The following is a 16,265-nucleotide window of genomic DNA, read 5'->3' as shown; positions in this document are numbered from 1 at the left end:
TACTGTATAGCTTTGCTGCATGTATATGGGACAGTAGTCTAACTGACTGCTTGTCTCTTTCCCAACAAGAATTCTGATTTTTTTAAAAAGTACAGGCTTGTTTTTCCTGTCTTTTGGGGAGGAGTACTGTCTGCTGAACTCTTTGGGTGGTTACTAGCTGAGGGACCAAGCACTCTAGGTACGTCTTTTAAGGGATCTATTTTAAGGTTACTTACTAACTTAAGTCTGCCCTTCACCTATGTACTTAACACCTGATGGTCAGGCGAGCCAGCTAGATCACATGCCGCTTGCATTGGGATACGAAGCCATGGGGGATCCAGTTAAAATCTACCGTGTTCAGCAGACATCCGGTTATCCCACTCCGAGTGATCAGAAAGTATTTCTGGTAAAAGTTTAAAACGTTGTTTCACTTAACATAGGCATGTTGTTTCCAGGACAAGTTGGAACCTAGCTAGGGTTGGTGTGTGTGGGAGCCGGGCGCTGTTGCTCTTTGCTGGTCTTTACAGTCCAGGTTTCAGGTTGTTGTACAAATAGAAAGCGGTTTTCTTTCCTGGGCCTTAATATACTTCCTTTGAGATTTCATCTCTGTTCTTATCAGAAAAGGCAACCAGACTTTGTATTACCAACTTTGCTTTGTTTTGCTTCCTTTATGACTAATTAGCCTAGTTTCTAAATTAGTTCCCAAAGGAAAGGAGGTTTATATGATTGCACTGTCCAGCTGTTGTTCTCTTTGGGGCCCATTGGCTAACTTCCATCAAATTTGGCAGGGTAATGAGTACTTCGTGCAGAAATGCTGCCTTTCTACCGGTTTGTGGAGGCTGGGAACAGGGTTGGGAGACAGAACCAGTGCATGGGATGAAGGAAATCTTGAGCGTGAGCTCCCATGCTCTTCTGCTTGCCCCAGGAGGTGGCTGGTGTGTGTGCTCTACAGATGTGGTGGTTAGCAAGCACTTGGAAGGAGCTTTAGAATGAGCTGTTGTTTCACGAAGTGGTAACTGAGGCTCTAGGTGGGAACTAAGGACCGTGAAGGGAGAGACTGGGGATGGGGAGATGAATGCCAAGAACTGAGATTAATCCTGGGAAGATTGTAGCAGATGTGGAAGAGGAAGGCCTGCAGCTATCTGTTCTCTGTGCTGAGACTGGGACAGAAGTCATAACGGCAATTTATCTTTTTGAGTCACTGTAACAGCAGTAGTACTCTTGTTATTTACATCTTGCGTGTACATTGCTTTTTCCTTTGTAATGCTTTCAGGCCGAGGTCTAGAAGGGCAGACTTTTCGGAGGCTGTTGCTTTAAGTTTATCATGCTGTTCTGACAAGCTTTCCTTTTGGGGTTGAGATGTCAGTGTTTAACAACAGAGGCACTTCTGGCACTTGATAAATACTGCTTTTAGAAGTGACTGCAAAGATAGCGCAATGACAGTCGGAATAGAAATGGAAAAACATGGAGATAAAGTTTCTTTTATAATATTTGTTTCTTGGCTTTCTGACCTAAAGTACCTGCTGATAGTCAGAGGTGTCTTTCACATGGAAAGTGCTGAGAATGATAGGGTCCATCAAACACCTGCAGTGCTGTTAAGGTGGAAAAGGGGACAAGGAGAAATAGGATATATTATATATGTGTTCTTCAGCAATAGAATCACTTGCATTTGCTTTTCTTCACCTTAAGATAGGTAATAACCTTCTTGGAGACCACAGTGGGTTTTCTATAAAATATTTCAGGTACAAGGCTCCTTTTTCAGTAATCTTTGTTTAAAGAAGCTCAAAGGTAGTATTTTTAAAATTACACAACTGTCTTCCATTTCATCAGCTTCAGCTTCTGTGGCTCCTGTTGTCCCATATTAAAATTGTTAGAACAGTTGTTCAGATTTTATAATCAGTTATGAGGAACATTATTTAAACCTCACAAATGTGATCACTAGTAATGCCAGTACTTCCCATTTGCATATGCAAGTAAATTCTTTTATTATCTTAATAGTTACTCTTCTATCATCCTAATACATATAATCTCACATATTGTTTATCTTTGCTTGTCATGAATGTGCAATCTCTGATAATACATGAGAAGTGTATTTGAGCTCTCCTGATTCTTGCCATGTATGGCACAATAAACTGCCCAAATTTGGTCAAATATTTTTAGCCACTTAGTCATATGTCTTTTAATGTGCTGCATATGTAAGCTTTTGATTCACTTCACCACAGTATTTTTATGTCTTGCCAGTTTTTCTTATGTATACTTGAAAAATGGGCAAGGATTGTTCTGTGTTGGGTTCTGTCACAACCAGATGGTCTGGCTTTTTTTTTTTTTTTTTTTTTTTTAATAGTGCTGATCAATTTTAAAATATCCTTCTTTCACAGATTATGAATTTTAGAGGATTTAAAGATACACGAGTATGCAGCATATTGAAATGTAATATTAAAAGATCTATATTTAAAAATGCTTAGGGAATTTCAAAGGTTTCTGATAAAAATTTATTTTCCTTAAAATAAATTAGTGAATGTTATGCTATACATAGGATATCAATGGTCAGGCAAACTGGATATCCAGAAAAACTGGATATATGGCATGTGTGAAATATGGCTAGGTTAATGTTTCTGTTAAGTGTAAACATCTGTGTTTCTTGACTTTGTTTTCCTCCTGAGTTATGATGTCTTGCATTTAGTTCCTTTTCATTTAAGTAAAAAAATGCTGTGCAAAGCGAGGCGATTCTTTTCTTTCAGAGCTTGCTACTAGCATATAAGCATTGTACACTGATGATAACTGGAAGAAACTGAAGACAGTATGCTTGAGGAATTTGTAGTCTTTATTGTTGGAGTATGTTCATAAATTATTTTACTAAAAGAATTGCTGATTTTAGGGATGGATATGACTAAAAAGATAATTAAAAAATCCTTTAGGAAGGCAGTTTTCAAGAATACCTGAAAAGGTAGGAAGGTTTATGAATGTTTTCACTCAAGAATGTGTTTTTGTTTTTAATTGAAAAACAAATAATGCAAGCCGTGTACTGCAGTCTAGTTGCAGTCTAGCTGCAAGTTCATGGATGAACAAGTCCAGATGAGACTTGTTGTTAAAACAGTTCTGTGCTACATTCTAAACAAAGCCTGAAGTTTGTACCTAACTAAAGCAAATGGGGTCAAAGAGGGGTAATTTCTTGCTGGTTTTGTTTGGTTGGTTAAACGGGGCACCAACACATCTCCCTCGTGGTGTAGCTATTGCCTCAGCACTACAGAATGGAGGAAAGCGTCAGGATTCATCTTGGAAGGCACAATTGCTTAAATAAGGAAATTGAGATTTTTTGCCATAATAAAGCAGTAAATAATTTTCAGTCTTTATTGCTGTAGAAGTATTCAGAAAAGTAAAATTTATACCTTAATTGCATTTAATTAGAGGCATAATTCTCTAGATGGATTTAGGAGCCCAGCAGCCAAAGTTCTCATTTCAGCCTTCTGGTTATGTAGTATTGTTGATTTATTAAGCTAAAAAATTAATACCAGTCTTGTGGGGTCTAGCTGTTTTGAGTCCTTGCTGTCCTGAAACGCAGAGGGACTTTTCTCTCTCTTGCTCTGCCCTTTTAAGGGCAGCAGTATGGAAGTTGGCAAGAAAACTCACTGAGCACCCTGTGAGAAAAATACTCAAATGCAGAGAAGAAAGGCAAAATAGGAGCCAGGCAAGATGGAGATCTGGAGAGTGGCAGTAGTTTTGCGTCTGGGCAACACTGTCTGCTTGGTAATTAAGAGATGTGCACAAATGATAATATCTTTGCAATGTGCCAAATGGATACTCAAGTAAGTTTACAATCAGCAGCGATTCATAGACTGTTACAAGATGTATGATGGTATAGAATATGCTGCAGTAGAAAACAGCAGGGGGGGTGTTTCGATGCAATGTAGCATCCCCTTCCATACTTCTTAGTCTCAACTGCATTATAATTAAAACCACGTTACGGTATTGTTTTCCAAACTGCTCCCCATCTCTTGGTCACAATTCTACTTCATGGTGTAGCTGTTTACTCAGTCGTAATAGCCGTTCAAGTGAGTGAGCTGGGCCTGGGATGGAGCAAGGGCCTGGGGCTTTATAAAGGGAAACGCTTTGTACCGGAGAACAAGGTTGCAGTGGGGATTGTAAACGGCTTCTCAGAAAACCGGAACAAATTTACCTGAGGAAATCGTGTTTGTTGGTTTTGTTAAACTCTGTTTGAATTCGCTTATTTAAGGATTTTTTTTACAAATCTATAACACTTGCTGCTTTTCTCTCAAGTTCTTCTTGTCTTGCTGTCAAACCCCAACAAATAAACCCTACTCCCTCATCAGACCTGAAAATACTTACCTTTTTTCCTGAAGATGTTGCTTGAAGATGCACAGTATTGTAGAACAGCTTTAATATGAACTTATTTCTTAAATCTTTCTTTCTTTATAGGCTTGTATAGATGATAACGTAGATATGGTGAAATTTCTGGTGGAAAATGGAGCAAATATTAACCAACCAGATAATGAAGGCTGGATACCTCTACATGCAGCTGCTTCCTGTGGATATCTTGATATAGCAGAGTAAGGCTTTTTCCTCTATTTTTGAAATACATGTATTTTGCTAATACATCATTAGAGGGGCAGTAGAAGCAGATGGCATTCATAAATTGTCTTTTTAGTTGCCTCTGGGACGTGTAGTGAGAATGCTTTTATTTTGTGTGTTGATTGTGAAGTGTGCTGTGTGCATAACTGCATTGCATTTTCTCTTTCTAGCTTTCTTACATTGTATCTCAGGTAGCTGCAAGATGTAAACATTTAAGACTGTTCACGACTGACAAATGATTTTTAAAAATTATTTTCTTCTGTAGAAAGGTGATTATGGGGGGAGGCACAGGGAGAAAGTTCAAACTTACATTTTATTAATAGTCTGAAACATTATCCTGGGATAAGTCTATGTGTAGGAGATTAATTTTGCAATTATATTTGCAGTCTTGAACCTTTTGTTTTTCAGGTGTGGTATAAAGGTGGTGGCTTTTGCTAATTATTTTGGCTGTGGAGCAAAATCTTACAGTTGAAGTTAGATGCCTGTTACGGTTAGTTAAAGCTTACTCAGTACTAAATTCCAGGAGGGGTTTTGTTATTATTCTTGAATCCTGTTGAGGGCCACTGAAGATACACTAAAATCAATTTTTCCAGGGGTTGTCTCTTTTAACCTAAAGTAATGAATGATTTGAGAAAACATGTGGCATATGTTGTTCAGCACGCTGTTCTCACAGTGAAGAAGGTAATACTGTCTTTCTAAAGACCGTTGGGGTAAACGCAAACTTCATTAATTCTGCTAAATTCAGTGTGATGTCTGATGCAGTGTAAGACTTGGATAAAATAAAAAGTAGTATTTTATCATGTATTACATTACTGTACTAATTACAGTGGTGAAAGATGGAAGTTCAAAGTTCAGGGGATCGTTTATTGGTGTTCTGTGAGTTTGAGAGGTTTAATTGCTTGAATCTTAAGGGAAAGGAAAAATTCTGGAGACTCTTGTATATTGTTTTCACTGGGAATTCTTTTTTTTTCGGTGTTTGTAGAGTGAAGTGCTTTGTATATCCTTTTTATAACTGGGACACTGTGTGATCACTAACTTTTGTAATCTGCCTTTCTACACTATGCAGATGTTTGATGCTGTAATCTCCCTTGCATGCATGATAGAAGTGTTTACTTGTTGGCTATACTATTACAAGAATTTCCCTACAAACTGAGATAATATAAGCCTTTCTTCAGTGTGGTGGAGGTAAAACACCTGCCTTTTTTCCACAGCAGGAAAAAGTTTTATAAATGTTCTTGGTTTGGCATTACAGCCTAATGTAGGCAGATGTTCAGGCAAGAAGGAGCGATGTCCCTTGTTCACAAGACAGTTTGGCACTATTGACTTGAGTATCTGAAATCTGTAATATTGCTCAAGACTGTCATCTGGTTTTTATTCTCTCAGACTGGGACAGGACCTGTCTCCATATTTTCTATAGATATCCTTTAAAGAAATGGGGTTATTGGAGTATACTCCTGTGGGACATGGGACATCTGAGCTGTTGGAAGAGCAGTGTTTTTAGGGTACAGGGAGTTTTGAAGATAAGGTGTTGAAACAAATTTCCACATACAGCTGAGAAGGGTAAACTGACCTGAACGGAGCAATATTTATATCTGATGAGGCCCATAGAGTTTAGATTTTCTTCAGACTGCTTCTCCAGGAGCTCAGCTTCAAATACTTTACAAAACTGACAGCAGAATTTGCAGCTGAGGCAAAACTGGGGGAAGATGAAAGGATGATACAGTAAATTACCAGAGGTTAGAAGTCTGATTTTTATTTGGCCCATAGTACATGCTGGGTCCAGCATCTGCTTTAGTGAGGATGCATCTTTCTTGGGAAACATGAGAATGTGTGTTTGTGTGTGTCTTCGGCTGAATCTGATCTGTTTCATTTTTAGCACTGAATTTTCTGGTTCGTGGAAGGGAGCTTTTTAATTTGGCTAAATTATGGAGCTTATATAAATAGTTCTGAAAAGATACAGCTAATAGCTTGTCTTCTTTCTGTCCTATATGATACGGACTAGCATTTTTGTACAGAACATCTTCTGTTCATTTCTTATTTTCTTGCAAGGTGCAAGAGAGAAGAGAATTAGGGAATGGGTTCTGGTGTTTCCTAACTTTGTTAACGAAGAGCTGGGGAGAGTCTGACTTGTGCTTCCCTTTCTCCTCCCGTGGAACCGCCTGTTCCACAGCTTTGTAGAGCTTCTCAAATTGGAGACTTGGCAATCTATTTCTGCTTCCTCTGCTGCCATCTTAAGTCTTCTTAGGGCTTCCTTCAGATATAAAGAGCTGGAATTTATTTCTCTTGAAATAGCACAATCTGTAAAATCCTCCAAATATGCAAATTTAGTTAATATATTGATTTTGTTTACAATGCTTATATTTTTACAATTCATAAGAAAAATGTGGCATGATAGTGTACTTTAATTATTTCAGGTTTTTATGTCTCAAAAATCTAAAAATATGTCTAAGAAAGCAACAGAGCTAGGAGATGGAGATTTTTTTCTGTTCCAAAATGAATTTCTATGTTTAGAATATAATTTAGGGTCTTTCTAGCACTAAGTATGTCCTCTGTATGTTGACTATGTTCACCTTTCAACCTTAACATTCTTCATGTACATCACTTTCTGGGCTTAAAAGAGGCGGGGGGGGAAAGAAAGCAGAAGTTCTATTAACGTTGCATGATAAGTCTTGTGTAATTCATCACTAGGGTTAGAGTCTGTGAAATATAACTGAGATGGGGTATGCTGGAGTTTCCACATCTGTTAATAAGATGTGAAACTGTGGTTCTGCTTTGAAAATGTTAAAAAAAAAAAGAAGTTTAATCATGACAAATCTTTATAGTACAATCTTTACCATAGTTTTTCTTCTCCTGATGCTCATTTGACTTCCATAGGATTATATTTGGGGTGGCTAATGTACTTCCTTATAGAGTGAGGTTTCTGTTCAGACTGCTTTTATAATTGAATCAGTACACAAACAATCTCACAGTTCAGCTGTTCTTTCTATGTGTTCCATCCACTTCTGCTACTAACACCCATTTCCTGTTATGTACAGTAAATGGGAATGACTGGGAGTCACTCTGGGTTAATACAGAATGGTGCCTGCCCATTAGATCAATGCAGAAACCTTCCCATCTCACTGTGCTTTCACTGAACACCTGATTCTTTCTTTCTTTCTCTCTCTCTCATACACATTCTTTTTAAGTAGCACCTGCTGCTACTCAGATGTTCCTAAGTGAGCGCACCCATGTGCGGGAGATCTGGGAGAAGTACAGGATATGTAGGTGGTAGGGAGCTTCTCCGAAAAAACTCTGGATGTCTCAGGGAGCCACCACTTCAGCCACGCTTTGATGCTGGTCCCATGCTAATTGGTAGTGGGCTGAGTGAATTTGTGGCATGGGGTTTTTAGTTTGCTTTTGCTAACTGCACTGTCTGGCCAGTGGGCTTCCCACTGCAGGTGTATTCCCTGTCATCCTCTAGTGTGTTCACCAGTCCTATGGCATATTCTCACAGCAGTAGCTCCTGTCCCGTTTCAGTTTTCTGCTCCTTTGGAACAGCTGCCTTCTCTTGAATATGCTTCCTGTCTCCTCTAAAAGAATGCATCTTCCAGTTTAAGAAATGTTAGTCTTGCAGAAGCCCACTTCAGGCAAAAGACAGCAAGAGAACATAGTTCAGTGTGAAATAAAGTGTCAGCTGGTTGCAGATGGAGAGTTGTGCTGTAAAAGCAAAAACTCTGCCATGTAGGGCAACTGCTCCTTTTGTTTCTTCTGTTTCCGAGATCTGTAGATGCTGGGAGTGCTTCAGCTTCCTGGAAATTCTTTGAATAGTTTACTTTTAGAATTGCCTACTTAAGTTAGTGTTCATCTAGTCTATGATCATGTGAATTAGCTTACAAGTAATTGTAATATGAACATGTTTTAAATTAAAATTCTTCAAAATTGCCAAAACAGGTGGATTTTGTATAGCGTGTTCTCTTTTCCTATCCTTCTCCATTTTTTTCATATACAGCAAGCTTTACACAAAGGAGCCTTTTTTCCTCCAATGTGTTAGTATGAATTAAAAAGTCAGAATCAAATGCTTTGAAAAATTAGTTATGTGGAAACAAACTTTAATGCAGGAGGACAGAAATTATGTGTGCATTCTTTAAGATGGTATTTAATGGGTAGGACCCTTAAAATTTATCTTTGTAAAATTCTTGTAAAACTATTTGGGGTTGTATAATGGATTTTTTTGTCTGATAGATACCTTCTACAGTTTAAAAGCTTGTATATTATTTCAGCATCACGGAATAAACAAATACCTTTTTAGAATGCAAAAAATGTAATAGAGGAGGAAAGATAGTGCAAAGTGGCATTTAAGAAACAGAATTTTAAAATGCTTTTTTATTTCTCTCTGCTTTGTATTATACCAGATTAATGTAAAATAAATCTGAAATGGTAGAAATTCTTTTCTGTTCAAGAATTAAAGTTTGTGTTAAAAATGTATTTTCTTGTGGACTTTGTACCATGTCTAGTTGTGAGTATGTTGTTGATGTATTTTGAAGCTTGTTTGCCAGTATTTAGAGGCTACAATACAGTTTTACTACTTACATACGAATGCTTTTTCATTTTCCCCAGAATGAAAGAAGGTGCATCTTCCAGCAAGTGTAAGAAAAGCATTTTTCAAAAATAACTTAGAAGTCAGTGACAGTTACACTTTTATGCAAAAAAAATGAGGGGGAGGGAGATGTCTCCTGAGGGAAGAATAGGGTTTTTATACCTTCATGCAGTGGGTACTACATCTGAGTAACAGTTTGCCAAATGTTGCTGTAGATACTAAAATTTCTCATGGGTTCAAGGAATGAGAAATCCACTGAAGGTGGATACATAAAAAAATACAAATGCAGAATACCTACATACAAATGGGATCTGGTTCAGAAAATCCATGAAAGTAGTAGGAGACTGGCAAGGTATTACAGGAAAAGTAGCATGTGTTTGCCGCATTTTTATTCTCCTTGAAGATGTGCTCACTTTTGGAGACAGGCTAGATGTTAAATGGGTGTTTGGTCTAACTCAGTGTGTTTGGGAGGCATGTTTGATACACGTAGTTACACTTACAGGCCCTAAGAGTTAGCACAGTTTCAAAATGCACCTTCTTTATTTTACAGGTTTTAAAGGCTGAAGCATATGATTACAGTTAGAAAGAGAGTTAACTTCGTAAGTTCAGAGCCTCCTCACTCAGTTCATTTAGGAAGAGAATAGCAGCTTGACCAACTCTGCTGCTCGAAACCCCAGCTCACCGGCTTTCCTTCCTGCCCAAAGTTTCCGATCCCCTTCTTCCCCTAATACTTAAAGCAGACTTTAAAAGGCTTGTGTGTAACCACTGCCTGGCTGCTGACGCCCGTCTGTTTTTCCAGACTCCAGACACCTGAAAGTGAACCCAGCCAAACTAGTTTGCTGAAGCCTCAGCAAGCCATTGTCCCAGCATCTCTCTATTTTAGTAACAGTCCATTAAGACTAAATGAGTGATCATTGTCTGGTACACGGAGGAGTGACAGACAGTCCTGCAAACCTGTAGTTGAATACATAAATGTTCAGTGATAGGTAGTTTACGTACAGCTCTAATTGCCTTGTGGGGACTGCTGCGCATGCTGGGTGGTAGTGATTCCGGCCTGTGGTACAAAGACAGGACCAGTGCTCATCTGGGAACAGCGAGTAAAGGGAATTCAGTGCAGTTTCACAATATGCTTAATGTGATCTAACTTGAGACTACTGCAGAAATAGGCAGTCATTCCCTTCTCTCCTTGGTTTTCCCTCCTCCACAGGCTCTTACCCCTCTCTTGCATTATCTAATGATCACACAGCAATGTGGGAACTATTAGCGTAAGACAGGCCTTCAGGGGGTTTGGAGGGTTTATTCTCTTTTGGATCAGTGAGCTCATCTGGCTTGCCAGCAGCAGTTGGCATAGATACGTGGGTATAAAAAAAAGCCTGGCCTGCTTTTCAGACATAGCTTGTACCTCTGATGAGAAGCCTGGCTGTGGAGAGCTGCCTGTGCTGAGGTGGAGTCCTCTCCTTCACCTCCCACCTCATGAGCCTGAACCAGCTGGTACTGTTGAATGTTCTTCCACGATATCTGAGGGTGGTGGTGCCACAAAATATGTTTCAAAGCAGTTGTTTCTAATCCATTTCTCTGTAAGTTTTAATAACTTGGTCATCTGGAGCTATTACTTACTGGAGTGTTTTTAATCTAAACTCTTTTGCCATAACACATTATAATCCTAGAGGAGCAAGACATTATTTAGGCAAAGCAGACTGATAAAAATGTCAGGGATGGCTCCCATCTCCTTTAGCTTTGATTCCAGTTATGGTTTTAACTAACTGAGTATGAAGTGATGTTATTAGTGACACATTTAGAAATGGATCTTGGGAGGATAATCAGAAGTTTGGATTTGTGAATGGCAAGGTGAAGTTGGTGGTCTGATATAAACCACATGCAAACTGATGATACAAACTGATATGGGGTTTGGTCTGATAGAGATGCTACAAGGTGAATGAACATTATTGTCAGGATTCAAGATGTTACTTTAAATGACACAAGGAAATGTTAACTGGAGGAGTAGAATTAAAAGGAAAAAGGACCAAAGCTGAAACTTGATACAACCCACTCAGAAAATGAGAAGAGAACTTCAGAAGGATATATTATAAAACAAGCCACATGACAAAATAAAAGCAGGGAAAGAAGATTTATTCCCAAAGAACTGATCTTCTAGAAGAATGACTGACTTCTTACAAGCTGACACTGGTAAAGATGCAATGTTTGTTTTGAGAGCTGTGAAAAGGTCACTGCAGGCTTTGAAAGATTGTTTCAGTTAATTTCTGTTTGCTGCCTTGTTTCTTTCTGGTAGAATAGATTGAGAAAAAACATTAATGGGAGACAAAATATGCTAGTCTCTCCCCTTCCCCCCGCTTCAAAGTGCGATGCTTGTTCTTTATCAGCGATGTAAAAGTTCCTTCTCCTCCAGGCTTGTATTAGATATCTGCAAGGATAAAGCTAAACTTCATTAGAGAAAATGATGGAGAAACTTGGAGAAGATCAGTGAGCTGGTATCAGTTGGCATTTTCTTTCATGAAGATGTACTGTGGCATTGTAATGTTTTCAACATGTTTTTGCTCCATGTATGTACGTCCTAAGAATAATGAAACGCTAATTAAGTTGTTTAGGTTGATGGTGAAATTCTCTTTTTAAAATCATGTCATTATGTGGTAGAGTTTAATCTTTTCTACTGTGTAGCTGTGATCTGATGTTTGGATAGAAAACAGCTGGCAGAAATACACAGTAAGATATGGTTGATGGGTTAGAGGACATTAAAGGACCTAACTGTTTCAATACCTGTTTGTTCAGCTGAGGGAGTCTAGGAGAGCTGGTCACTCTAGGATGCACAAAGACAGTGTGTGCTCTATAGCTGCCTTCTTCAGATTGGATTACTGTGTACATCTCCACTTGTGACCCTAAATATTTGTTATTAAGTATATTGCTTTCTCTTCTTCTAAAGGTAAATCTAGTTCAGAACCTTTAAGTTCAGAGATGTCTTCTTCAGGGACATACGATTTAGTGGAAAGTATCTTTTTTCTTTTAATACACATTAGCAGTTCATTGGATCTAATGAAAAGTCAAGGGACTGATGCCCAGTATAAAGCTCAGAGTACTCTAATTTTTGGCTGAAAAGGAATTTGAAAGTGCAGCTCATGTCTAAGAAGAACATCCTGCTTTGAGAAATTATGTGTATAGGAAAGATCTTGTTTATCACAGAGCATTGGTTTTATTGGTATCCTGAGAACAATTTAGACTAGATATCTTGCCTATGAATTCTGAAGTTGAATGTGATACATGTGGAAGAGAAGACATATGGAAGAGTGATACATATGGAAGCCTGGGAGCGTGGGTAGACTCCCAAGAAACATAACACATCAGGTCCTCCCTGGATGATGGCTTGTGACTGCCCGTTGCCACCGATCGACTCCTATTTTCTAGGTATGACTGGAACATGGGAGAGCAGCTCTAGATACATGAGCAACCAGGTTTTGAATTGAGGAAGTGCTTGGTAAGTATGGCATACTGTCACTTGTGAGGGCCTCATCGACTAATTCAAAATTGCTGTTTTGGAGGCGGCGATAGATTCTTCTTAGACTGTGGAATACATGGAATTGTTAGTGCCGTTAAATATTGAATATAGTATTCAGTTATCTGATATAAAAATAATTTAATTCACAGTAACGTTGGGTTTGAGTGTTGTTTTCTAGGAGAAAACATGGGTGTGGTGTAGATTGACACTTCTGTGCATCTCAGTTTTTATTTTCTTTCAGCTTTTACTTGAGAGTTTTTCTCTTTTGTGAGTTTGACCCTATTCTGCCACATAGAGTAGACTTGCTAATGACGCTATAAAGCAACTTATGACCTACTTATCCTTTCTTACAGCTGTGTCTTTTGTTGGATATCCTAAACTACGTCATTTCGGTGCAAATGATCCTAATCTGTGTGTATTTTTCTAGTCTTATCCCTGACTGAGGCAGGATATAAGCTGCTTGAATTCTTCTGAAATCCATGTAAATATAGTGTGGTATCTCTAGACACGTAAGGCTGCTGTGCATTGATGAGAGTGAGTTATCTGGATACAATTCACATACTAAGACACAAAAATGTAATTTTTTTATGAACAGCAGGTATGACAGGAAAATGTATAAAAATAATTACTTGAAACCTCTTGATTACAGATGAGGTACTGGTTATCAAATTTGAGTAAAGAGTAAGAGTTTCTTTTGGAAGAAATGTATTTTCAAGGAAGCTCAAAGTGAACTGGACAGGTGAACAACTCTATGAATTGCAGATTGCTGGTACCTAATGGGAGGTCAGACTGAGTTCAGTACTACTGGGTGATGCTAAAAGCTGCACTGTCATAGCAATGTTGCTTCATAGAGAGATTTGGTCACTGTATTATGGCGTAATATATTTACAAACAAGATAAGTTCTGCGATGTAGTGATTATATCTATGCTAATATCTGTTCAAGCACAGTAAAAGAATTGACCTTGGTTTAAATTTTTCTGATATAAATGCCCACACATGGCTGTTGGAGGAAAATAAAGTAGTTAGGTCCATCCTCAAAACTTCCACTGAAATACAAAGCAGCAGTTAAAAATCAGAATTTGTGGTGCTATTATAGCCAAATCCAGCAGTGCTACTCATGGCACAAAGCAGGAGGGATGATGAGCTGGTGGTGTGATCACCTCTTGTTGGTGAGGAATTAGCTGAGGAAGGTGGGAAGCAGCATGGGTTTCCTTCTTCCTCCTCCTTTTCTGTCTCCATGCTGTTGTTACCTCTTCTTTTTAACCAGTATAACTCAATCCCAAGTATTCACCTTGATGACACTTCTGTATAGCACCACAAAGGCTTGGAGACTTGCCACAGGAAAGCATCCTGAGCATAGAGAGCATTGTGAGCTAGAGTTACTGTATATACTCTAATGCACCTGCAACAAGATGTTTTTCAAACTCAACCTTCATTTTTGCACCATAAGGTGCAAGAAGGATAATTGGGTTTGGATAAAAACAGTCTTTGTGGAGGAGAAAAATAAATTTTAAAAAAGGGTTATCTGTGGTTGAAAAATAACATGTATTTTTGTGGTCAGACTCCAAATTTCTGACACTTTTTGAGAATGTTGGACTTCAAAACACATTGGTCTGATAGCTTAAACTTGGTTAATTCTTTGGGGACTGAATTTTTTTTTTCTTTGTTTTGTTTAGGACATTTTGTGAATTTTGACAGTATTTGCTATGAAACTTCATATGCATGAGCTTGAAAATCAGCATACATTTGCTAGATGGCATAAAAAGTACTTGTTTCTTAATTTTTCAAAGACTTCAAAATAAGGGAAACACTTCTTCACAAAGTGCATAGTGAAATTAACATTTGATACGCATTTTAAAAATACTTTTTTTTCCCCTTTCTTTCTTTCTTTCTTTCCTGCTGAAGTTTTAACCCAGTATTCATCCTGGCATTACCAGGCTCCAGTTCTTTTTCTTTTTCTTTGTCTTTTTTTTTTTTTTTTTTTTTAAAATAGGTTACAGCATATGTTTCCCTATATAGCGTTCTTCATGTTTCCTACTTTCCTCTTCTCAGTCACTGTTTACTTTCGCGTAAACATTGCTGTGCCATCTCTCATATATCTTTCCTCTATATGGATACGGTAAAATGTGAAGGCTTAGCTGCTTTTCATATGCTGTAAGTAGGAATTTTTCCTGTTCCATCTTTACACCATTAATGTTTAGGTGGCTGCCTACGTACAAATATTTCTAGAGGTTATTGCTGGCTTTTTTCAGAGGTTTCTTGGAACACAGGACGACTAAGACTAACCAGATACTGTTATCTACACTGTTTCTTCTATGCTGCAGCATACCAAGAAGGAAAACAGCTGTGATTCTAGTTACTGTGCTTCCTTGGGCGTGCAAGTTGCAGTGGAGGCTAGGGACAGCCAGCTATATGCAGAGCTCAGTGGTGTCTTGGTACATTGTGGAGTGTTGGCTTCATAAACATAAATATGTTTTTCATATAGGTACAGTATTTAGAATTGAGAAAAAGTGCTGTTTGTGTAGGGGGAATTTTTTTCCTCATCTCTGTGGCGTACTACTTTGATAGCTTTGGGAGTATTTGACAATTCTGAAGCAAGGATGTGTGTCTGTCCAAGATGCCTTTCGTAACAGCTTCACGAGGGAGAATCAGAAGCTGGATTTGCTGCTATCTGGAGGAGCTCTTGCATATTGAAGGACATTAAAAAGTCTTTTCAAACTGGTCCATAATTTAGAAAAACACATATGCTGAAATCTGGAATAGACTGGTGAAAATTGAAAAGAAATGTCACTTCCCATTTGCTTAAAATCATTTGGTCATTTGTTTCTCAGCTATTTTTTTAATTCATTTTTTTTTAAACGTCTCTATCTATTTGAAGTTCTCAGCTCTTGTGTTCTGCAGGAGGAAATCATAAATTCACCTCATCTCTTGTTGATATCAGATGTCTTAAAATCATCACTCACGTATTTCAGGAGAAATAATTATCTGGTTTTGCCAAGTAATCCTAATTGGCCTTATTTAACTTCGTGTTTTGTGTAGCTGCTGGCTGATGATACTGCTCATAGGGGGAGCATTCCTATCTAGAACGTGCTGCAGCCTTTTTTTTCCAAGAGAGAAAGATGTGAGTGAGAATCTTCTGGAATTTGCAAAGAAACATAACCTTAAAAGTGCCTGAGTTTTATCATGATTTGCTTTTAGTTTAAATGCCATCACAGAAGTCTGTCTTCTGTCAGTCTGTATAAAATTCTAAACGTTTAGAGGCAGAAGGTTGAGGCACAGCAGTGACTGACAGCGTGGGATGGTGTTTTGCAGAGCGCCTGAATAAGACATCCCTATGAGTTCGACTTAATTGTTTTTCAAGTCATTTGATTTCTTCTACATGAGTCTTAAAATGATGCAGAAGAAAGTGTTCTTGGCCCAATTAAAATTGTACAGTTTTGGTTCCAGTATTGAAGACGGACCCTTCGTTTTCTTCTGTAAATCATAGACTCGGGAGAAAAGAGAACTGCAGGAGTATCTCCGCTGTGGAGAAGGGGAGACAAGGGAGGTTACCTGTAGGCTGTTGCTGGAGAGGGCGAGGAGATCCCCTGCTGTGCAGAGCGGGGTGCTCT

The 16,265-nt window shown here is 38.4% G+C and overlaps 1 protein-coding gene across 5 annotated transcripts in view; it reads left to right on the top strand.

The window, feature by feature from the left end:
* The window catches only part of PPP1R12A (protein phosphatase 1 regulatory subunit 12A), a 123,213-nt gene that overhangs the window by 43,220 nt on the left and 63,728 nt on the right, over window positions 1-16,265 (top strand). For all 5 annotated transcript variants that reach the window (XM_075707612.1, XM_075707631.1, XM_075707624.1 and 2 more), the window contains exon 2: window positions 4,417-4,547. In XM_075707612.1, the coding sequence (XP_075563727.1) occupies window positions 4,417-4,547 (131 nt within the window). The remainder of the gene's footprint in view (window positions 1-4,416; window positions 4,548-16,265) is intronic.

Source organism: Pelecanus crispus, chromosome 1 (genome assembly GCF_030463565.1).
Source record: "Pelecanus crispus isolate bPelCri1 chromosome 1, bPelCri1.pri, whole genome shotgun sequence".
Lineage (NCBI taxonomy): Eukaryota > Metazoa > Chordata > Aves > Pelecaniformes > Pelecanidae > Pelecanus > Pelecanus crispus.
This window is presented reverse-complemented; position numbering and strand designations above follow the sequence as displayed.